The 24,218-nt window shown below is 33.5% G+C and overlaps 1 protein-coding gene across 4 annotated transcripts in view; it reads left to right on the plus strand.

Moving 5' to 3' along the window:
- Positions 1 to 24,218, plus strand: part of LOC128871975 (glutathione-specific gamma-glutamylcyclotransferase 1) — a 38,656-nt gene that overhangs the window by 12,484 nt on the left and 1,954 nt on the right. For 2 of the 4 annotated variants that reach the window (XM_054114194.1, XM_054114195.1), the window contains exons 3-4: positions 10,899 to 11,847; positions 17,913 to 17,963. In XM_054114194.1, the coding sequence (XP_053970169.1) occupies positions 11,512 to 11,847; positions 17,913 to 17,963 (387 nt within the window). In that variant the 5' untranslated portion in view covers positions 10,899 to 11,511. The remainder of the gene's footprint in view (positions 1 to 10,898; positions 11,848 to 17,912; positions 17,964 to 24,218) is intronic. The other 2 variants (XM_054114196.1, XM_054114193.1) reach the window with 2 other exon arrangements.

Below are 24,218 nucleotides of genomic sequence, written 5' to 3' on the forward strand. Positions count from 1 at the left end.
GTGTCTCCCAAGTCAGCTTCTTATCCAAGATTACTCCTAGATATTTAACTTCGTTGGAAAGACCAAGTGTCACACCTTTCAGTATTGGAAGACTGAGTCCATCCAATTTTCGTTTTCTCGTAAACAAGACTATAGTTGTTTTGTTCGGATTAACGGAAAGACCTTGTCTCATGCACCAATCATCGATTTTGTCAAGAATCCTCTGCACTTTCGTGCAAAGCCTCCTTAAGGATTTATCCGATTTTAGGCCACAGACGTCGTCCGCATATGCTTGGACGTGAAAGCCGAGTTCCTGCATCTCCACTAATAGGGAGTCTACGACGAAGCACCACAGCAGCGGAGAAAGAACACCCCCTTGGGGACATCCTTGCTTGGCCCTGACTGTGATTTGCTCGTCATCGCTCCCACCAGCGCTTAACAGCCTCTCAGAGAGCATGGAGTATATCCATTTTATAATGGCTTGATTAACTCCGTGTCGTTCGGCAGAAGAACATATCGAGCCGAAAGTGGCATTATCAAAAGCCCCCTCAATTCCAACTTCCATTAATACTATTTGACATTTTAGCCACCATGCCGCTTATTTCTCTCCATACCAATATATAATATATGTATTTATGTAAGTAAATTCACCGCTTTATGTTGACTTTTGCTGCTAAACGCTAATGGAGCGTAAACAAATTTTAATTAAATGAAAGCAACTGACAAAGTATCAGTCTCAAATTTCCATAACTCCCAATTGTGAACGACACTTATTTATCCATTATCAATAGTGGAAGTACTAAAGTTGTGTTTTGCGAAACTATCTGTAAAGTTGACCAGCAGCACTCAAAAATAGCCACGCTAAGCAGATAAGTGTTTTAATAGAAAATGTTAACTTTGATGTGGGTATTCGAAAATGTTACAACAACTGAACAAAAAAGTAAAAAAGTTAGGTCATTTTTCGCCGAAGCGGAAACGAGACTCATTCGATCATTTTATATAACATATGTAAATGTATTTAATTTTAATTATTTGTATTTAAAACCTAATATTTCAATTTTTATTTTATTTTATTGTTTAATTTAATTATTTATCTTTGTTTTTTACTTTACCAAATTACAGTGAAACGTGTGTTTGCATGATTGCAAGAATATATGTATGTATGTTTATATGGGTACATATTCCACCCCCATATCTGGTAGAACGTAAATAACCGATAACAGAGTTTCAAGGAAGTTCATTCGCTTCTAAATTGCGAAATATATAAAGGGTCTTTCAAAGGTGTTTCAAAATAAAACATATAAAAATGTAGATTCCTTCAGGTTTCACTATTTTTGTTCAAAATATGGCTCTTGACAGTTATACATATGTGAAAAATTACATATGTAAATAAATTTTAAATTTCTACCATAAGCGCGTATACATGTAAAAGCCGCCAAACAGTGGATTCTTGAATGCCTAATTGTTGAGAATATCGAGAATCGATGTTGAAGGTTGTTCAGCAACACTTTGCGCTACAGCAGCAATGTTCTGAACAGAACGTACAGTTTTTGGTCTGCCAGTCCTTTTTCTATCTTCGACAGAACCAGTTGCTTCACATTTTTTCATTAACCTTTGAATTTGAACGGGTCAGACGATTATTTCCACCAAAAAACTTCGAGCTTCGAAGTTTCTCGTATGGTGTTTATACCAAAAAATACGTATTATAACAATTTCACAATAATTATTATGTATTCGAATATCCAAAGGCTTCTTCTCAATTTGCCTGCGCACAGTTCGTTAAACAAATTTTAACTTTGGAATTTCACAACAACATACAACAGTAAGTAACACTCTTGCATAATGAAACTAGATTTTATGCATACACACATAGATTTTCGTACTAGGTTTTCGCTATATAGAGGTTGGCTTGAAATTTATTCATCGAATTCATGTGGCATTTTTGTATGGAATACTTCGCGCACGAACGTGTTTTTAAGGGATACGAGATAAACAGTCCGTTACAAAGTTTTTCGTTCAAACGATTGAAATTTCATGTATCTACGTAGAATTAAAATAGTGCGTGCACAAAATCTCTTTTTTACTAAATAACAAAAAAAAATGTTTGAGTAATGGAAGTCTTTATGCGTTCCATTGCTTATCTGTTTGTATACTGCAGTTGTATAATTCACAAGTGTCAAATATGACTAACGTACGACGCCATTTTCAAATATAATAAATCTTCCATAAGGTGATTAATTTTGCGCCATTTTGTATATATATGTATATACATTATATATTTTTTGTATTGGCACGTTCATCCTCTGTTTGGTGTTTGGCCGAGCTGCTTGCCGCTTCATGCCCACAGTGGGCTTCGAACTTGGACCCTATCAAATGATGGTCACGCACAAATCTATTCTGCTATGGTGGCCGCTATTTGGTATCTTAATGCCATTTAATTCATAATATAATAAAAACCTACTTAATAACAAATGAAATGCGAAAATATGATATTTACTTGCGGTTCAGCTTGACTTTCCGGACTTGTCTGGTGTGTTTTGGTATTTGATATTTCCCATACCTGCAAAAACACCTACAATACTTTCGTCAACTGTTGCATATGATTTGCACATTAGGGGGGGCATTATTATGCGACACATTTTTTTAGTATAACAACATTTTTCTCTATATTCAGCACAATCACAAATATGTTTTCGTGAGAAAAAACTCCTCCAATTCTAAACTCCACCTATTTTAAGCGCACTCTATTGAGTCAGCTGCAATGTGATAATTTAATTTTCTAGAATCTCAAATAATTGGAATAAAAATTGAACTACTAAAGAATATTATTGCTTAAACATTCATCTTCTTATTACTATGTATACATTTTTTATTTTTTATTTTTGATTGCTTAACCTCCCGTTAACCTTCTCTCGAGATTCCAAGAGTTCCTTGCATCATGCTTTTGTATAGGGCATGTGAATAGATGTTGGTGTTTCTTGACATTAGAATAAATGCTTTGCATTGTTTAAATTCTTACATTTTTGTGTACTAATCTCTCACTCTTCGGTGGCGGAAAATTCTTTTGAAAATGTCATTACAGTCTCCTTTTTTGGCATTCGACATACTTAATTTTTCTCAAAACAGTATTTCCCTTTTTCGAAGTTTGTTTGTGATAACAGGAAAGGGAAAGGAAAAAATATTTCTAGAATTTTTATTTAAGGTAGAAGAACAGGGAACAGAGAAAAGTCTCATGGGGAGATTCTATTCAGAATCCGGCTGATTATATATTCTGTATTGTATAAGGTGCTCACATAATTTGAAATCAAGTGGATAAGGCTTGAGACGCATCGAGATTATTGTTCAAAACCGATTAGATTATATTTACTTGTGTAACACTCACAAATAAACCGCGCAATGATCTGATCTCTTCAAGAAAATTTGTATAAATATTTTAGAGAATATTGCGCATTGACATGCCTCTCAAAAAATGCTATATTTTATTTAATTTAAATTCGACAGTTAAAAATAAGGGCATACCTAACATAGCTATGCATACTTATATATAATATGTTTGTAGGAGTACAAATAAATTTGATGTTAGTTTTCTGCACACGCTACTACAAAATGCGAAAGCTAGAAGCAAGCAAACAGTTCGTCAAGTGTGAACATTTTCAATTAGTGTTATAAACAATTAAATAAATAAATAAATTGTTCATCTAAAGCTTCCGATTAATAAATAGTTGGAAGGCGTAAGCAAATGTATGCGTATACATACAAACACACATATTAAGAATAAGAAAGTGAGCACATAAAAAAGAAAATGCGGTTTATGTGATTGAATGAAGAAGGTATTCAAATAAAAGGGTGCATGGAAAGCATCACAAATTAAAAAATAATTAATAGCTTTTTTCTGTGCTATTAACTGACGGCCATTGTTGTTGATTCGCCGTTGAAATTATTTTACATTTTTCAGTAATCAGGCTTCTCAATTAATTTTTTTTAATTAATTTTTAAATTAAAATTTGTTTCATCGCTATTCGGATCATAATCATCAATCAAAACTTACTTCAATCCACTTAATGTGGTAAATCAATAAGGGCATGGATGAGTCGCCGTTGCGGTCTGTTGTCCATTAAGGAGTAGTATAAGCTTTTAGTTAAAAAGTTGTTTCCATTAGCGGTCGCCCCACGGCTGGCAATGGCAAACCTCCGAGTATATGTCTGTCATGAAAAAGCTCCTCATGAAAACCATACGCCGTTTGGACTCGGCTTAACATTATAGCTGCCTCCATTGGTGGAACAACATCAAGACGCACACCACAAATAGGAATAGGAGCTCAGTTAAACACCTAATAGAAGTGTACGCGACAATTATTTGTTTATTTTTTATAAGCTACAAGTTTGAAAGAAATTTGGCTGGTATTTCATTAAGTTTGGTTAATTGAATCAAGGTTTTCAAATTTCCGTTGGTCTCCTTAATCCGAGCAACTTTGCATAATATATATTGCCACCAGTGGAATTATATGAAATGTTTTTACTTTTATAATTATATGAATCATTATATTAATTTTGTTCTGATTCTGCTAAAACTTAAAACTGCGGTTTCTAAAAGACAAATCACCCTTTACAAACTAACTATTTACTGTATACAATATGTGTGTATGTAAGTATATGTTAATATAATATATTTCGTCATAGGGTGCATTAGGCTAGTGCGTGCCATATTATAAGCATTCTTATATATAACATACAAAACAATATTTGCATTAAAAAAAAAAACAATTTTTAACTTTATGACTGGCTATTGAGGTAAATACATTTACTTAGGCAACTCACGTATTGCGATAACAAAGAAAAATAAGAAGAAAAAAACAAGAAGAACTAAATAGATTTGAATACAGAATAAACGAAGAGTGCATTTAGAGATTGTATTTTATTGGTGGGACTCAAAATTACGACGAGATTGATAACATCACATATTATACTGATTGAATAATTTGTAGATTGTGAGGAAGGGAAAATAAAACAAAGAAGTCAATTGCTGTCGCATAATCTGTGTATCAACTAAGGCGGCATATAGATGAATGAAAAATGTATGAACTTGGCTGACGCTCCGCGAAATTTTTGCCTTAACTCATAAATTCGTTGAATTGAAAATTGCAGGAGGATGAAAACTCAATTATAGAGTGTGGCATGTCGACATGCATTTTAAGGTAATCCAGACGTATTCTACTCTTAGCTAACAAAACAAATAAAAAGTACGAAGTGTGAACATATTAATTTAATATGTTTAAATTTATTCAATTCATTCGCATTCTATTGCAAGTTTAAATACATACATATGTAAGTCTAATTCAAGACACGCCTACTGACTAACTTACGAATTGCCTCATTCCTAAGCCTGAGCACTTTTTAAGTGATATTTAATGTTAGGCGAATTTTGTAAAATAAATTATGTAATTAAAATACGTAAATTACCTTTTTGTACCTAATTAGTTGCATAACAAAAATAGTAATAAATAAAATAAAGTTAGTAAGTAAAATGAATGACATATTAATAAATAAGATAAAAGTGAGCACGTTCGTGCATGCATTATTCGTTTTTACTGTTAATATGAAAAGTTCACTATCAAGGTAGAATGGCATTGTCGTCACTTCAGCGAAAGAAAATGAAAACATTGCTGGTCAAATATCGAAAGAAATATGTGCTTACATATACATATATGTATAAATAAAAGGTCTTCCAAAAGTGATGCCTGAATGTCAGAACGCGTTAAAATTATTGAAACTTATTATGAAAATGATCGATTCTTAAAAACAACATATCGCAAAATTCGTGATTTCTTTGGTGCAAATAATCGTTCGAATGAGTCGACAATTCAAAGGTGAAAAAATTTCAAAAAACTGGTGCTTTGGAGGATAGAAAAAGGACTGGCAGACCGAAAGCTGGACGTTCTGTTGAGTATATTGCTGCTGTAGCACAAAGTGTTGCTGAACAACCTTCAACATCGATATCTCGACATGCTCAACAATTAGGCATTCATAGATCGACTGTTAGGCATAACGATTTGCTGCTTACAAAATTCAATTAACACAAAAATTTAAGCCAACAGATCATTACGACGCAGAAATTTCGTAAATTGGTTTTTTTGAACATCATACTGGTTTTTCACGCAAAGTCATCGTTAGGTACTATTTGGTGTGTATTGAAATCGGCGATCTTTATTCCCGGTTGATTAATTTCAATAGCCACCTAGATTACATGATCTAGCTGCAATAGACTATAAATTGGGCTTTCAAAAATAAAGTCTATGCGAATAAGCCAACAACGATTCCAGAGCTGAAACACAACATTCGGATCGTGATTGCTGAATGCGATAATGTATGAGCGAGTCCTTGAAAATCTTAATTCTCGTCTAACAGCCTGTAGACGTGCTCATGGTGGACATTTAAATTATGTAGTTTTTCGCATATAGTTATTAAAATCCGTATTTTAAATAAAAACAGCGAAGCCTAAAAGAATCTAAATTTTTACATATTTTATTGTAAAACAACATCTAGGCGTGTCTTTTGAAAGACCCTTTATATGCTTTCTATTCGGTTTGTGCGTAGTAAAACAGACCAATGCTTTTGTTCGTACAACTTGTGGCTGAATATTCACACATTATTTAGATATATACCTATGTATGTATGTTCTATACATTATAATTTGTGTGTACCCTGTAGGTAATTAAGCTAATTCTGAACGGGGTTGGTAGTTACTGAATTTGAGACTAGTTCGCGTAACGATTTTATCGAACTAATTCATATTTGGACTTTATTGGAATTGCGAAAAGGAAATATACATATCTACGCGGTACATTTAAAACGGTTTATTAAAAATGTCACATAACCATAGCTCCAAATTAGGACACACTTTAGTTACAATAGTAATAAATAGATAAAGTCGACTTTATTCACGATGTACAGAATGCAAAGACTTGGCCCATAAGTGGGCGGGTATTAAAATGTATGGCTTTTTAATGACACCACATTTACAACAGTTTTGTACCAGTTTCGAATTGGTAGTCACCAGCGAAGTAGTTCTCATTTGGTACATGCTAATTTTATATTTTTGTGTTTATACTACATATTATTGTATTAAATGTATATGTATGTTTATTTTTGCATTTTATCTAATGGGGTCAACTGTGTTCGTTAAGCACGTGCCCAAATAAATTTTAATTCATTACGGGGACGAAAAAATACTAATAGAAAAGCACACTTAAATACAGTTATGGGCAGAGATGTAACGCCTGTTCACATATGTATGTATATATGTATAAACAATTAGCGTGTTTCCTTGAGTTATTAAGCTCAGTATTACTATCAATTCCCACTGGAACGATGCGGATCATTTTTATGGGTGTTGACAGGATACTTAAAACAAGATTCGGACCATTGCTTCATTTTAAGGAAAATATAGATTTGGACTAAATTATTTAAATATTGTAATTATTAGTGGATGTATTCTACAAAACATTTGCTGTTTTGATCATAATAGCATTGAAGATGAAATATTAATACAAGGTGGCGCATGAAATAGGCAGCTATAGTATACAAACAGGCAAGCCATAGGTAAAGGTCAAATATATTTCCATCACTCAAAATCATTGTTTTTATTTTATTTTGTAAAAATGTTATTCAAATTGGATGATTTCTTTTCACCACCTTGTAGAGGATGAAGCATCGGTAAATAACACATTTTCAAGAAACCCATATTTCAACTGAAAATCGGCGTTTTTGAAGAGCTGATAAATTCAAATGTTGTCAATTTGCCGTAATAGTTTACGCCTAGTTTTTTCTTATAGCGGTCGCCCCTCGGTAGGCTTTCGCAAACCTCCAAGTGTACTTATATTTCGGCCATGAAAAAACTCCTTATAAAAATCATCTGTCGTTCAAAATAGACTTAAAAGATTTGTGGAACAACATAAAGCGCACACCTCAAATATATATACATTCCCACTTTATGTATACATTCGCAATGTGTAATCAATTACAAAAGCCTGTGCTGCCAAATCAATGACGAAAAATGAACACAACGGATCATAAATGGAATCAGATCTATTTCAGGATCACATCATTGCTGCGTTTGGGTGCAAAATTTTGATCACAGCTAATGTCAGATATTATCAATGCTCATTTCATAATTACTGTGTTTTTTTATTCTAAATTTTGGCAACTTAGCACCAGTTTAAGTCCAAAAAATTTTTTTGATAAATTTTAAATATAGATTAACAGAGTATCAGAGCCCAATCAGTCACTTACTTTTACGTTCTAATTAGGAAAATACCAACCATCCTGTTGCGAAGACTGTAGAATGGAAAGCGAGAATTGTTGTTGTTCTGTTGTTGTAGCAGCAATGTGAGACCTATTTCAATTTACTGAAACAACTTCTTGCATGTGATTTTAATTTTCTTGTTTTTTTTTAATTACTGGAAGTACTCAAAGTCCATATTATAATTTATTGGCCTTGCCATCTTCTTGCTGTTCTTTTGGCTTCACTTTATTTTCCAAGTTTTTAATTTATAATATATTTAAATAAGATAGATATTATAAATATTATGTAACTGAGATAAACTAAGTCTATGACTTATGGGCAATGGTCCTCTAGAATACTAATTTATCATTAATTCACCGTCTGATCGTAAATGTATGCCTTTTCTCTTCCCATTACTATACATACATATATGTGTACATATCTATAACCATTTGCCTTTAGAATTTTTAGGTGAAAACAAAATTTAAATAAAAATTTTTTTTAATTAGATTGTTTTTCATATACTATATATTCAAATTCGTTTGCCAAAAATACACAAGTGCGTATAAAATACCCAATACGCAATAAAAATATAAATCAATGCATACCCAGCTAACAAGATTGCCAGTTTTACGTCAGGCTCGTCTGAAATCTTCAAAATTTCATCAGGGGAGCATAGCTTTCCTCATAAATGCCTGGCGCGGCATATAGGGCGCGTCAATAAAACCACAGATTTTCTTTTTTAAATAAAAGCAAAGCAACAGAATGTGTTAAATGTTTTTTTTATTGCGCCATGTTGTTTGATTTTCGATTTTTAGAGATATCTCGGCCACAGTGCCACCTATAAGGTTCTGCGGTTTTCTTATAATTAGCTTAAAGGCCTGTTTATCCTGTAATTTTCAACACAATCGGCTGTCTTCTTTTTCGGTTTACCGGTCAGAAGCATACAAGGAAAAAGCCTTTAAAATTTATATATAAGATACACATACATACATATGTAAATATTTAAATCAAACTGAATTAGTTACTAAATTTGAATGCATAAGTAAACGAGTGAGTGACTGAAAATATGCATTCGGTACTCAAAATCATTCCGTAACTAGTTGAAGTCACTCGACAGCTTCCAACACTTAGTTATCATTTATTTATTTATTTATTTATTTCAGTATATGAAACAGAATTTCTTACAGACTATGGTTAAATATAGATTAATTAAATATTTTGAATAAACTCAAGTTGACACAATAAAGGCTGTCGTTGTAATTAATCAAGTAGTCAACATTTACTCAGCCATTTGTACGACTTGTCTGACTTCAAAAAATGTCTGCAATTTTGCTTGCTGGGTGCCTACATACATGCCTATAAATTATATAGCATTTCGAGAAGCGTTCCTTTTTTTCATTTATATATTTTCTCAGTTGTCTTTGAACAGCTTTTTGCGAACTTCAATATTTGGTTAGCATTTATTTTCGTGAAAAACTACCCTATATGTACTAGTACGATTACATGACCGTATGGAGGTACACATATTTGAAGGTGGCGACAACCAGGGTCGCATCATTAACTTTATTTGCTTGAGCAAAAATTTTTAGCCAGTTCAATTGCTTACGTACAAATTTTGTGTTCCTAAAAATTTCCACTCAGGCAAGAAATTTAAAATTTAAAAGAGACGAAAGAAGGCAAACGTAAAAATAAGAAAGAGTGTAAACGAAAAAGTGGCATAAATAGATCATAGATTGCAAATACATATAAATTCGTATATTTTTTTGATAATGCCATATACAGTGAGGCATGATATTGTGCTTGTGTATGTTTCAGAATAAATAATTAAAAAAATAAAGAAAGTAACTGTTATGAGTAAATGCAAAAAGAGATATGGACACGTCTAAGGAAATGTCAAGCAATGATATGAGATGTATCATATCAATAAATCGAATAGCACTAATGACTTGTGTAGGTCCTGCGCTTATGAAGTAACTATGAGGCAAAAAAATTGCATTTCCCAATTATTATTATCTAACTTTGAACAAATGAAATGTTCTTGATTTTCGAACTCATCGACTGGTTTTACACAGGAATTGAGTAGTCATCGACTGGTTTGGTATGAATTGTGTGGGTTCATGGTTTCTTTTTGCTGGAAACTAGTTTTATTAAGAAAAATTGCTCATAATGGCTGCAAAATATAATGAGAAATTGATAAATAAGTGAAGCATTATAATTCTTGAGGAAGTGTAAAACCATTGAAAATACTATATAAAACTAGAAAAGCTATTAAAACTCGAAAAAAATTGGTAATTCAACCTTAACTAATATTTCAAATAATTCTAAATTTATAAATATGATCCTTATTTGACTAAAACCATGCACTGAATATACGAGTATAAAGTACGGTTGCGACCCAACCTCGGCCCCCGATTTCAATATTTCATGACGCGCACATGAATTATGCACAATATATGTACAAGGATTCAATTCTTTATTTGGTGAAAAAGTGATGTCAAATAAAGAAATTTATCTTAGACAAATTGCTCCGCACAAAAAATTTCAAAATAAAATTAAAAATTGTCAACAATATAATCAAAAAATTTCTAGTGACATTCAATTTTTTCAAATATTTATTGTATTTATTTAACTTACAGCAGATCCACCAAATTTACAGATGTTATAAACAGTCGCAACGTATTTCGGATAAACATAAATTAAAAAACAAAAAAAAGCACACACGAACAAAAAGTGAGAATCGTCCCAAAAACAAAAAATGCTAAATTCGTAAAAAACCCCCTCCGACTCCTCCAAGCAAAAGAGCTAAATTAAATGCATTCTCGCACTGCACATCATTGAAAGCCTCCGCACAAGTACACGCGCAAAAATATATATACAACAACAATATATTATATTATACAAAAGCAACAATCGTCGAAGCATCTACATAAAGCATCCACAGTGTGGGCAGGAGAAATAAAGCTTGGAGCGAACATATTAAGGATCGTGGTGGGCGAACTCTCTCAATAAACCGTTATTGGCAAAGGCTTTCATAACTAATATAACTCAAACAACAAAACATCACCGGAATTTCACTGACTCAGCTAAAGCAAATTAGTCAGGTGGGAATCATTAAGTGGGCCGTTTGACCGATTCTCTTAACGTACAGAAAACTTCACCAAATCCCAACAGCTAATACCTGTTTGTCAAGACAACCACAGCAATCATCAAAAGTGCATTATTAGTAAGCTTAAGTTCTGCATACCAAAGATGGCGCACAATCACAATAACAACAACAACCACAACCCCAACGATGACAATCTGAATCAAGATATCGCGGCTCCCGAACATTTTGAGAATTTATTTCTGAATGGAAATTTCGCAGCAAATGAAGATGAGGAGATGTTGGATGTGGCTGCGGCGGCCCAACGCGTCAACAATTTCGCCATTAACGCTAATGATGAAACCTCCTGTTGGGTATTTGGCTATGGTTCGCTCTGCTGGAATCCGGGCTTCGAGTATTCCAAATGCATAACAGGGTATATGAAAGGTTTCGTTCGGCGTTTTTGGCAGGGCAACACAACGCACCGTGGCACAGATGAGAAGGTGAGTGTTGAGAAAAAAATTAAAAGCACAAGACAATAGGAATATATTGTATGTACGTATTATAGGAAAGAATATATTCACTTACAATATGAAGCGCGCTAGGTAGAACAGTAAAATATGATAGTGGTTTTAGTACCTAAAAGTCTGGCAGCTTGGCTTAGAAGAAATGGGTTCAAAATGTTATTACAAAGTTTAGTATAGAAGGATTTGGTACGATTTGTAATTCGCTTCTAAATGTCTACTTATGTAGAATTCTACATTATTTTATGAGGAACCGCGTGACATCGTAAATCCATTGAAAGGCTTGCCTTTGTGCAGAGGAGGGCCGCTAAAGCTCTTATTTAAAATTTTTTTGTTATTATACACCAAAAGTTCAAAACAACACGAACCTTCAGATATCCTATATACCATTAACAAACCCACAGCCTATTGAGGTCGCTAATAGTAAAGTGAAGTAGTCAACTAAGGATAAATGTGATTTTGTTGTTACTGTTGCAACTGTATAAAACATTTACCAACTATGGGGTTTCGAGGGGAAGTTCTTGGTAAAAAACAAATCCTGATTTGGTTTGATTGATATTCGCCTATGTGAGAATATATCATACTTATATTAGTTTGGGCAAATAGAAACCCATTATTTACTCGGTAGATAGTTGTACTGAACGATATCGGGTAAAATATGGATCAAACAGTTTAAAGTTTGTGCTCGTTGTCAATGTGACATTTCACACTAAAAAATTATTTTTTTTGTTTTCTCTATCCAGTTGTAAGTTACAGGGTGTTAATCATGGAAGTCAACAAAGAGAAAATTCGGTATGTTTTAAAATGTTTCTTTGATAAAGACAAAAAGGCAAGTCAGACCGCTGAAATTGTGAATGATGTTTACGGTGCCGATTCTGTAACAGCTCATTACGTGCTATTTTGGTTTCGTCAATTCCGTTCAGGCATTTTTGATGTTAAAGATATGTCAAAGATAATGTCGATAAAGTCTCAGAAGTAATCGAAGTTTACCAACATTTTAGTAGCATCGCCCAGGAGCTAAATATGGTCGATCTTTAAAACAGTTTTGAACCATTTGCGTAAATACTTTACGCAAAAATAATGGATTTCTTTTTCCGATGTACAGCTCCATATGTTATGAAGAATTTATCATCGACCATCGTATCAGAGGGTGTCAAGATACGCACAGGCACTATATTAGCTTGACTCCTATATTAGCAAAGAACATCGAAGTGAAAGAACTTGTTTTTTCCAATAGCAGATAGAAAACGATCATAAAAAGGTAATCGGTCGAAATACAAATCGAAATTCAGCAAAAATTTAATTATGAACGGATTTGAATGGAAAATCATTTCTAAATGGATTTAAGGACGCTGATTCCAAAAATGATATTGTGGCGCAAAATCTATCGGAAAATGTATAATTTTTGCTAATTGTGTCGTACTTCAAATCATATTTGATACATTTGAATTAGACAACTGCAGTATTCAAAGAGACAAGCAATGGAGTACGTAAAAATCAAAATACAGATTCCAATCACTCAAAATATTTTTTTTTATTGAGTAAAAAATCTATTCAAAAACGAAATTGGATAATATTGCATGTATATACATATGTATACATGCATATATATGTACATATATACATATTATAAATAAACTCTATATATATGTATATATATATGCATGTATATATGTACATACATATACAATATAATTGGCACGTACATCATTTGTTGATGTTTTGGCCGAGCTCCTCCTCCTATTTCGTTCGTCTTGATGTTGTTCCAAAAATGGAGGGACGGACCTACAGCTTTGTGCCGCCTCCAAACGACAAATGTCTTTTATTTGAAGTTTGTTCATGGCCACCCCAACTGGAAAAACAAACTTTCTATCATTTGGCATTTGAATGCCACAGTAGGTTTCGGAACCAGGAAGATGCCTAAAAGATGTCACGGATATATAAACATACACCCAAGTTCACAATATAAAATCATTTCAAACTTTTGTATCACAATTTTTATAAATATTTTGGATATGCAGCTCTGTAGCCCATTTAATATCATGCCAGCTCAAAGAGACTCAAACTTCGAGTTTACTTTTGATAATTTTTTTTAATGAATTCTTGTTTTCATTTAACGAATGCTCTACTTTTTTTATATGAAAAACATGCACAAGATCGCCATGATCGAAATGGTGAGAGGAATTTATTTGGCAATGACTGTCAGCCCGTTCGAAAGAAAAAATTAGTCAATGTGACTAATTAGAAAATATTGTTCAGAATTAATAGTAAAGGAGATAATATCCCTGCCTCTCCATTTACACATTTACATACATTTCTATAATATAAATAGTAATTAATTCATATAAGTTATTAGACACTGATATTAATATCAAAGACACAAATTAGCTGTTATCTTCATTTAATTACGACTATCTCAAGTGGTACTTCACCACAGCTGTATCATGCAATTATCGAGTAAAGTGTACTTAGCATACAGTACCCCTAAATGCAGTTTTTTTTTTATTGGAACAAATGGGGATAAATTGCTAATTAATAAAACATTTTTATATGAATGTATTTTTAATTGCAACTTACCTTATACCCCAGGTAAGGGCGTATTTATGAAAATATCTGTTACATGAGGAAGCGCCATGCAGCGAAAATATGGGCTTTTTAATCACAATTTATGACTACAACTCCCATGTTGGATAAACAAAGAAGAAGATTCAAAACGAATACCAATTACTTATGAAATATTGTATCAATATCAACAATACACCATTTTAAATTTTTGATCGATTTTTTTTTTAACATGAACTGTTCTGGGCAGAGCAGTGGCCCAGTTAGCTTGTTAAGAGCCATATATATGTACATACATATATATATCCAGTGATAGTGTATGGGACGAAACTAGTTTCCTATCTTCTATTCACACATTTTATCAAAAGCATAAAAAATTATTTCAGTAGTAGCTGATAGATAATTAATTTAATTTTTCTAATAAATTACCATAGTAATACTAATAATAATATGCATTTATATTTGTTAACACGAAACTATTTCTAATGCTGATGGCTATAAGCTGGAGCTCCAGATACCCGGGTAGCTCGCTAATCGCTCAAAACTCGTTCACTGCTCAACTGTTCAAATATTTGTTCGAAACAATTTCAGCAGCTAAAAAAAATCTTCAATTTTATTTGTCATTATCATTTATTCGCTTTTTCAAAGCCGTTAACACTGTGTATGAAAAATTTGTTAAACTTAATGAAAAGTGCTGAGAAAATCATATTGCTAAAATTACTCAAAATTGTTCAAGTAAATAGCATTGAGCAGGTGTGCGGGCTGTTCGAAAGTATGCGAACAAAATCGGGAACTCTACGATAATCATAGATGGATTTGTGTAAGCGATAGTGAATTAAATATAGTGTTTTTCAAATAAATGCATTTATCTCTAACTACTTTCTTATCTAAATTTAAACTTTCCCGTCTAAAAAAAATCATTTAATTTGCAAACAATGAGGAACTAGTATGATTTCTTGTATTAAATGCCAGTGTCTAAACTAGAATATTTCCCTAAAGCGCAATGGCAAACTTTCGAAGGTATTTTTGCCATGTGAAATCCTCTCATAAAAGCAAATATGTATGTTGTTCGGAAGCGGCACAAAACTGTAGTCCCTCCATTCATTATTAGATCTGAATGTATATGTATTTAATTTGTAATCGAATTAATAAAATTAAGAAAATATATAATGTAATAAATAATAAATGCCATAAAATAAATAAAAAATAAAATTTGAGCCATTTATCTGAGACTTGAACCTGGGATATCGGACCGATATATAAACGTGCTATTATTAGGCTACGAAGGCAATGAAAATAAATTAAGTTAAATACAAGTTTTGCTTAAACAATTTTAGCTGAAAAAACAGTGAGAGTGACAAGGATTGCTGAGAAAATGTGTACGTAAACAAAATCAAGCACGTATTCAAAATATGTATGTACGCTAAAACAGGGATTTTTTTAAAGGCTTGATAATTTAAAATGATAATACAAAACAGAAATATTAGAATTTTTTTTCTATTAATATACAATCTGGTAGATAATTGCATGCCATTTATTTTTTTTAATATGATACCCGGCATATGTGCGCCCCCGCTAAGAGTTACATGTCTACTCGATTAGTCCAATTTTTGACTCCTCTTTTCTTTAAATCGGAATAATAAATCTTAATGAGTCTTATCAGCAAAAATGCCACGCAAAGTATGGTTATTTGGCTTCAAATCTTGAAAGAGCTCTATTTTACAAGCCCAGATCATTACTGAAAATTTTCCACGCAGTCGAAGGACAAGTCCTTGCGATTTATTTTTTCAAAGTAAGTTTCCATAATCGATATCGATTGCTCTGATGCAGCTAAAAAACAACCAATGCTATGCACAGAATGTTCCGATTTGTATAGGGTTTCCGTATTTCGGAACTAATCTCTCATAGAATTTTTGTTTACATACATATATTGCATAAACCTACAAAATAGGCATGTCTATAAGCCAAAATGTTTAAAAAATCATATAACTAATTTCCAGACATCAGCAAATAAAAAATTACTCAACTGATTCGAGTACCGCTTTTTTGCTGGACAACTTTGAAGTGTTTACTATCACTCTGCATTAATCAAATTTATCAATTATTTCCTGTTACTATTAAAACTTTGCAAGCAAGGAAAAGTAAAAATAAAAAAATAGCCTTTTGGGGGTGTTCGCGGGGTGTCAAACTCCACTTAACGCGATAGACAAAAATAATCAGGCAAAGCGCAGACAAAAAATGTACATATCTGCTGATTTGTTATTGTGTTGATTACTACTGCTTCGTATGCACTTGATTTCTTTGCCTTACCGGCAACGCACGTCGGGTATTTGCTAGTATATTTGTACGTACATATGTATGTGTTGTCAATAAGTGTATAGTGTATACTAATAGAGAACTTTGAGCTATGCAGAGAAGTTGGATCTACGAAGGCGGTTCAATTAGTACCCGTGTTTGATGACAGAGGGCGTTCCTGATAGAAGTTGGTGTTAGCACCGTGTGCTGCCATCTATCAAACGACGGCAAAACAAATTTCATACTGATTGATGGTTAGTTTGGATTTGGGAACTATTCGAGTAAGACGTGTTTCGTGTCTTTCGCTAAGACGGAAAAGAAATAAGAGGAAATCATTCAAAAAGTCCACGACATGATTCCCGCTGGTTGACGAACGAAAGTGCGCCAAGTAACAGAGGCCATAGGTGCGTTCAAACGAGGAAGTCATTGCTGAAACAGAGGCGTATTTGTGAGAGTTTGACAAATACTATTTTTGGAGGGGTTAAGAAATGGCTAAAGAGCTGGGAGAAGTGTATCTTTCTAAAAGGGGACTTTGTTGAAAGTACAAAAAAAAGTTTTGAAAAAATGGTGTCTTCATTTCTAACACGGACACTTATTGAACCCCCCTCGTAGACACTAGTAGTCCACGTGTCCCTAAGTAGAAATTTATTTGCCTAGTTGGCTTCTGTTTTAATATAATTACGAAAGAGTTTAAACCAGATGATTGAGTTGCAAACGTTTCTAAAGTGTTTTCCTAATCATTTCTTTTTAATATGTACTTATAATTTACAATCAAGTAGTATTTATTTATAAACAAATAAGAGAGTCTACTACTCAGAGTAACCTATTTCTCGAGCACTAATAATACGAATACTCGCCCAAAGCAAAGCGTGCCAGGCTTTTCAGACAAGGTCGCACACGTTTGAATGAAAATACGTTTATATGTACATACATATGCATATACAAACGCATATACAGTAGAAATGCAGGCGGATCATCAAATTGTGATTCGTCGCCAATGTGATAGGCGTAAGGCTTTGTTTATTGCAGTACACGCCTTGTTGAGAATGCATTTTGATGCTTACATTAATAAACGTATGGTATTATTTGTTTATACGTATTTCATATATGATCGTTTTATAAATATCTGACAACAGTGCTTACTATAATATTTAACTTATTCTGTTTTTCTCTTTATTATATCACAGCCTGGCCGCGTGGCGACACTCATTGAAGACAAAGAGGTGGGTGACAATAATGTGAGTACAATGTACGATATAATGCAGTACAATATAACACTTTACCATACTTCATATAGCCATAAATACACTCGTGTTCGAAATAATGGAACGCAACGAATTACCAAATTTAAATTTTTTTTTTATTAAGGTATAATACATTCTACAACAAAGCCCATGTAACTCAAAGCTCCAAAATTCGCACCAAATTCACAAATATTAAACGAATTTAAAAAAAAAGTCATCAAAAGGTTCCACTTTTTAATCGGAATCTTTAGAAAAATTTAAGGCATGCAGTTTTATAGCCCATTCAGTTTTAGTACAATCAAGTGTAAGTTCGAAGTTACTCAAAAATTGGTTTTGTAGCAGTTGCGCCAAAGATAATCGAAAAATAATAGTTACAGCGGTGCTTCAGTATATGGAATGGTATGATGTCAGGGCCTTCTTTTAAACTGAAAATTCGTGCCATATATCCAAGCAAAAAATTGAATAAAGAAAAAACATATTAAAGCCCCCAAAATTGTCAGACTTCGCGGTGCACTTTGAGTTCGAGGACGAGGTAGTTTGAGATCGAAGCTTATTGCAAACTTTTCAATAAAAATTGTTTGCTCTGCATTTCTTAAAGCAGTCGATGACGTCAGTAGGCTTTATTCTTTTATAATATCATCTTCCTCATGTTCTTTTCAATGAACACTCCAAAAAATTATGTACCAAAAACTAACGTAGTTTTGAATTTTACACTGCTGGTCTTAGGTTAGACGCACCATCGTTTTTTTTAAACAAAATCAATTATTTATTATCATGCGTGTTCTAATTGTCCAAAATGCTTTTCTTATCAAAGTGCGAATCTTGTTCGAAAAAAAATGCTGACAGCTGGTTGGTTTGCGAAAAAATAACTGTACATTCGGAGATTATAGAAATTTCTATGGCAATCACACGTGTTTTCGGTTGGTCATTGAATTAGACGCAGCTTAAATTTCTTCGTATTGCGTGGACAAGTGTAAACTTTCATATTGAAAAAATATCAAAAATAAACAAATAAAGTGTTTTCGAGCTTCATTTTAAGAAAAAAACGGGAAAAGCTGCTGTTATGAGCTTATTGAAACGTCAAAAAGTAGACTTTCTTCACTCGCAAGGACTGTCCAATCGGAACATTGCCAAACAAATAAATCGCAGCTCCAGAACTGTTGACAGATATTTGAAGGATCCAGAAACATATGGAAATAACTTCAAAGGGGGAAAAAGGCACTATCAAAACAATCAGTACGCCAAATTGTTAGAATTGCTTCGAATTCGACTAAATCTGCTGCTAAGATCAAGGAATTGGCCGGAGTAAAAGCAAGCCTATCAACTGTTCAGCGTACGATCAGAAATGCAGATCACCTGAAGCGTTTAAAAATCAAGGAAAAATCCGATTTGAATGCAATACGCAAAGAAAACCGGCTTCAATTCGCGAAAGAATACATGACGTGGGCTGTCCAATCTGACACTCGACTAAATGATTGGCGTTCAGTTGAATTTACTGATGAAAAACGAACAATTGACTTGATTTTTATCGATCAAAAGATGAACGGCGATCGCTTCAAAACATTGTTGGAGTCCGTATTTTTTATAATGTTTTTGCATATCAACTTCTTTCCTATCGTCCTTTAATAAATAAATATGAAGCAAAGTTGTATGCAACTAAACGTGCGTCTAACCTAAGACCAGCAGTGTATGAGCAGTTTAGTTTTTTGCCGTAAAATAGTCAAAGCCAATGAAAGCGCAAAGCATTCGTAATATCGGGTTCCTCCATTTTCCAGCATTCATAATATGCATAGCAAAAGTGATCGTTATACAAGTGTTGCCTTTATATTTTGCGCCCAAGTAATGATAAATATATAAATGATATATGATAAAAATGAAAAAGGCTTTATTGTTTTTCAAAATATTCTCCTTGAAAGTCAACATACTTCTTCATTTGATTGAACCAATTGTCAAACCACTTTTGCCACGCAGAAGTGGATACCTCCAAAAACGAGCAGTTTAAAGGCTTCAATAGGTTCTTGAGATCTTGCAAAGATTCATCCTGCAAAGATCGACGGCCACGTTGAAACTCATTATACCAGCGTTTCACAGTAGCTAAGTGTGATGCTTTATCGCGAAGGGTCGAAGTAAAACGATCAAGGCAATGTCTCGACAATCCACGTCGAAAATCGTAATAAATCATTGCAATAAAATTTTGACAAGTTAATTCCATTTTTTGAGCGAGATGAATTTTGTAACTCGCTGAAAAAAGAAGAAATAAAGATCATAAGTGAAAGCTTATGCTAATAAATACCACACACTAACGTTTTACAACTCATCACAAGTTTGCAAAGGCGCAAAATATTAAAGGCAACCATCGGATCGACATTCGTTAAGCTTGTGCACTACTGCATGCAGATTTTCTTTTATCAATTGGTGAAGTCTATCTAGAATCTGCATCTATTTACTAACTAGCAGATACACAATTTTACGCGCCGCGCCTCATGAGTAAAAAGTTGAAAGTAAAGATCTAAAAATTTTATCAGTATTAGCACAGGTTATTTGAGCCAACGGAAAACAACTTTACAGCAAACAAAAATTGGAAAAAATAGGTTTTCCCGTTCCTTGACTCTAGAAAGATTACCTTATGACACACAGATACGTAAAATATGCCTAAGAAACGCACAATTTTCTAATACTTTTACCCTAATATTAAATACTTATGGTATACAAAATGGCGCAAATGAATGATCTAATCCATTTTGGAATAACCTTTTTACAAAATAAAAATAATAATATTTTGTGATGGAAATCTTTATTTTGATTTTTACGCGGTCCATTACTTGTTTTCTTGTATACTGCAGCAGCCTACCTCACGCCTACCTCACAAGTGTCAATTATGATTGGCGTACGACGCCATTTACGGAACTTATAAATCTTTCGACAGCGACTTATTAATTTTGCGCCACCTTGTATAGTTAATGCGGTAATTTGATAAGCTTGGAATATTTTTAAAAATAAAATGTAATGTTTTTATAAATTTGGGTATTTAAACACTTTTAAACATGAATCACTACAACATTTAGAAAAAATTAAAAGCGATATACGAGGTGTGTTCAAAAAATAAGGCGAATTTTCGAATTTCGAGTATAATTTTTTTATGTTGGTACACTCGTCTCGAAGATATATTTACGGTTTTAGCAATATATGTAATAGGACTATGAATAAGTTCGTTTCGGTTTTACAACAGATGGCGTAACTTGATTATTATTCCATCGATCCACATTTCCAAACATTCATTGGAGAGCTACTGTCGTAAGGCACAAACGTCAGTATAAGTTTTTTATTTGAAGCGTAAACAACAATATTTTTACCACACTTGAAAATGTCGAATTTCGTGCCAAATAATGTGTTTTTGCGGGGAATTCTTCTTCATTATTTTAATATGAAGAAAAAAGCAGCCGAAAGTCATCGTATCTTGGTGGAAGTTTATGGTGAGCATGCTCTATCTGAGCGAACGTGCCAGAAGTGGTTTGCACGCTTTAAAAGTGGTGATTTTGGCTTGGAAGACGAAGAACGCGAGGGTGCGCCGCCAAAGTTCATGGATACCGAATTGGAGGAATTGCTCGATCAATATCCGGCTCAAACGCAAGAAGAGGTTGCAAAAACTTTGGGAGTTGATCAATCAACCATTTCCAAACGTTTAAAAGCCATGGGAATGATCCGAAAGGTAGGCCATTGGGTGCCGTATGAATTGAAGCCAAGAGACGTTGAACGCCGTTTTATGGCATGCGAACAACTGCTTCAACGGCACAAAAGAAAGGGTTTTTTGCATCGAATTGTGACTGGCGATGAAAAGTGGGTCCATTACGACAATCCAAAACGTCGGGCAACGTATGGATACCCTGGCCATGCTTCAACATCGACGTCGGCGCAGAATATTCATGGCCTGAAGGTTATGCTGTGTATCTGGTGGGACCAGCTGGGTGTTGTGTATTATGAGCTACTGAAACCGAATGAAACGATTACGGGTGATGTCTACCGACGACAATTGATGCGTTTGAGCCGAGCACTGCGAGAAAAACGGCCGCAATACGCCGATAGACACGACAAAGTTATTTTGCAACATGACAATGCTCGGCCACATGTTGCACAAGTGGTCAAAACATACTTAGAAACGCTCAAATGGGATGTCCTACCCCACCCGCCGTATAGTCCAGACCTTGCGCCATCCGATTACTATCTCTTTCGATCGATGCAACATGGCCTGGCTGACCAGCACTTCCGTAATTACGATGAAGTCAAAAAATGGATCGATTCGTGGATTGCGGCAAAACCGACCGAATTTTTCACAAAGGGAATCCGTGAATTGCCAGAAAGATGGGAAAAAGTAGTAGTAAGCGATGGACAATATTTTGAATATTAAATTTGTAACCATTTTACGTCAATAAAGTTTCAAATTTCGAAAAAAAACCGCACGAACTTATTCATAGTCCATTAGTATGTTTAGTTTGCTTATGAGAGGCATAAATAAGACAAGTATTTTGCGTGTGCGGCGCTTTTCTGCTATCGACTCTTGGCTCTCCTTGACTCTTCCACTGGGACGATTAGGCTTTGGTTTCGATTCATAACCATATACGAAAGTCGAATGTACGTAGCCCACGAAATTTGAAAATTCTCCTTTTTTTTAACACCATCGTAATCATCGGGAGCGCGCCTCTGCGACGTACATTATATTTTTAGGGCTAAAAGCAATGGAGTACTCTTCCACCAAATCTATTGGTTAGAAAATCACCTTGGCAAAATTTTACGATTTCGCGTTTTTGGTAGTACCAATAATAAATGTCTCGCGGATTTTTAATTTATAAAAAGATGTTACCCTTTTTTTTATCAGAAATCTCTTAGTATAAAACTATTTCTCTCGTAACCAAAATCATCTTTGAGGCTATCTATCTTGCTTAAGGGGTGAGCCTGGTTTATGAGGTCTAAAAATTGCATCTCTTTGCGATTTTTTTTTAAGGAAAAAATTAATTTAGCACTGCAAAGCTTTTTCTATCTTTTAATTAATATTTAAAAAGTATAAAAAATTTTTGCACTGGTTAAAATAAGTTGAAAAAAATGTTTAACATAGAAATTAGTAGAGCGCTGCAACGCTCGTAATTATTATCTAAAGCAAAAAATTCAAATGGATTTCTAAATATCATGATTTTTTATTCTAGATGAACTAAGAAAACTGAGATAAATTCGGAAATTTCAACTTTTTGGAGGTTTTAAAGAAAAAAAATGCCTTTCTATAAGAAAAAAATTCACTTCAACTTGGTTAAAAATCTTGAACATTTTTTTTTATCTATTTTGTTAGTTCAAATAGAAGAGATTTTAATACTGAAGGGAACAAGCTATGATTCATTTCAAAAGGTTCATTGGTTTTTTTCATTCATGTACGCCAATTCAAAGAAATCATAAAAATGAAAAGTCGAGAAAAGAACATAAAGTTTGTACTATAGCTGTCCAGTCACAGCGTAACTACCTAACGCTCGCCTACCTTTGGCTTTGTATCTACGGAAATATTGAGAATTAGGCTCTGTAACTTTGTGTGAATATTCTGAAATATATTAGGAATCGCTTAAAACGAAAAAAAAATGTATTTTTTTGACCTTATAAACCAGGCTCCCCCCTTAACGCTTTGTATCAATCACAAATCTTTAGATATTATTTCTCTACTATCTAGAAAATACTTACGTCTCTCCTATTTTGTTTTAAATTAAGTAAACCTACCTGCATGCCCCCATAGTCATTTCACTTTTTCCTCGCTAAATGCTTTTTTTATAATATATAAAATGACTTTAATACATGGACTATCCAGAAAATTCTAAAAATTTGCTCGCAACGCATTTAGTTTTTCCTGTAATAAGCGAAATGAAATGTGGCAACGAATTTGACTGACAGAAAAATGGATTATAGTCTTATTTTCGCCAAGCGTTAGCGAATTTGTAATAAGCGAGCTATACCAATTTTATGAGATATAGCGGCGAATCTTGCTCGATAGCCTTGTTGTTGCTTTCACATGCAAATTTTTCGTCAAGTGAAGCGAGCAGAAAAGTGGTGAATAGAATAGGCCTTATGTGTATTAGAGTCGAAGGCGACCAATTTGTGCAATTTTGCGCAAATTTTTATAGATGGTGTTTTTTATTATATCAAATTAAAGGCAAAAAATAAATGGAATTTAAATTAATTGAGTCAATTTAAATGCAGGCTAGGCTTTATCAAGTT

This window comes from Anastrepha ludens, chromosome 2, assembly GCF_028408465.1.
Source record: "Anastrepha ludens isolate Willacy chromosome 2, idAnaLude1.1, whole genome shotgun sequence".
NCBI lineage: Eukaryota > Metazoa > Arthropoda > Insecta > Diptera > Tephritidae > Anastrepha > Anastrepha ludens.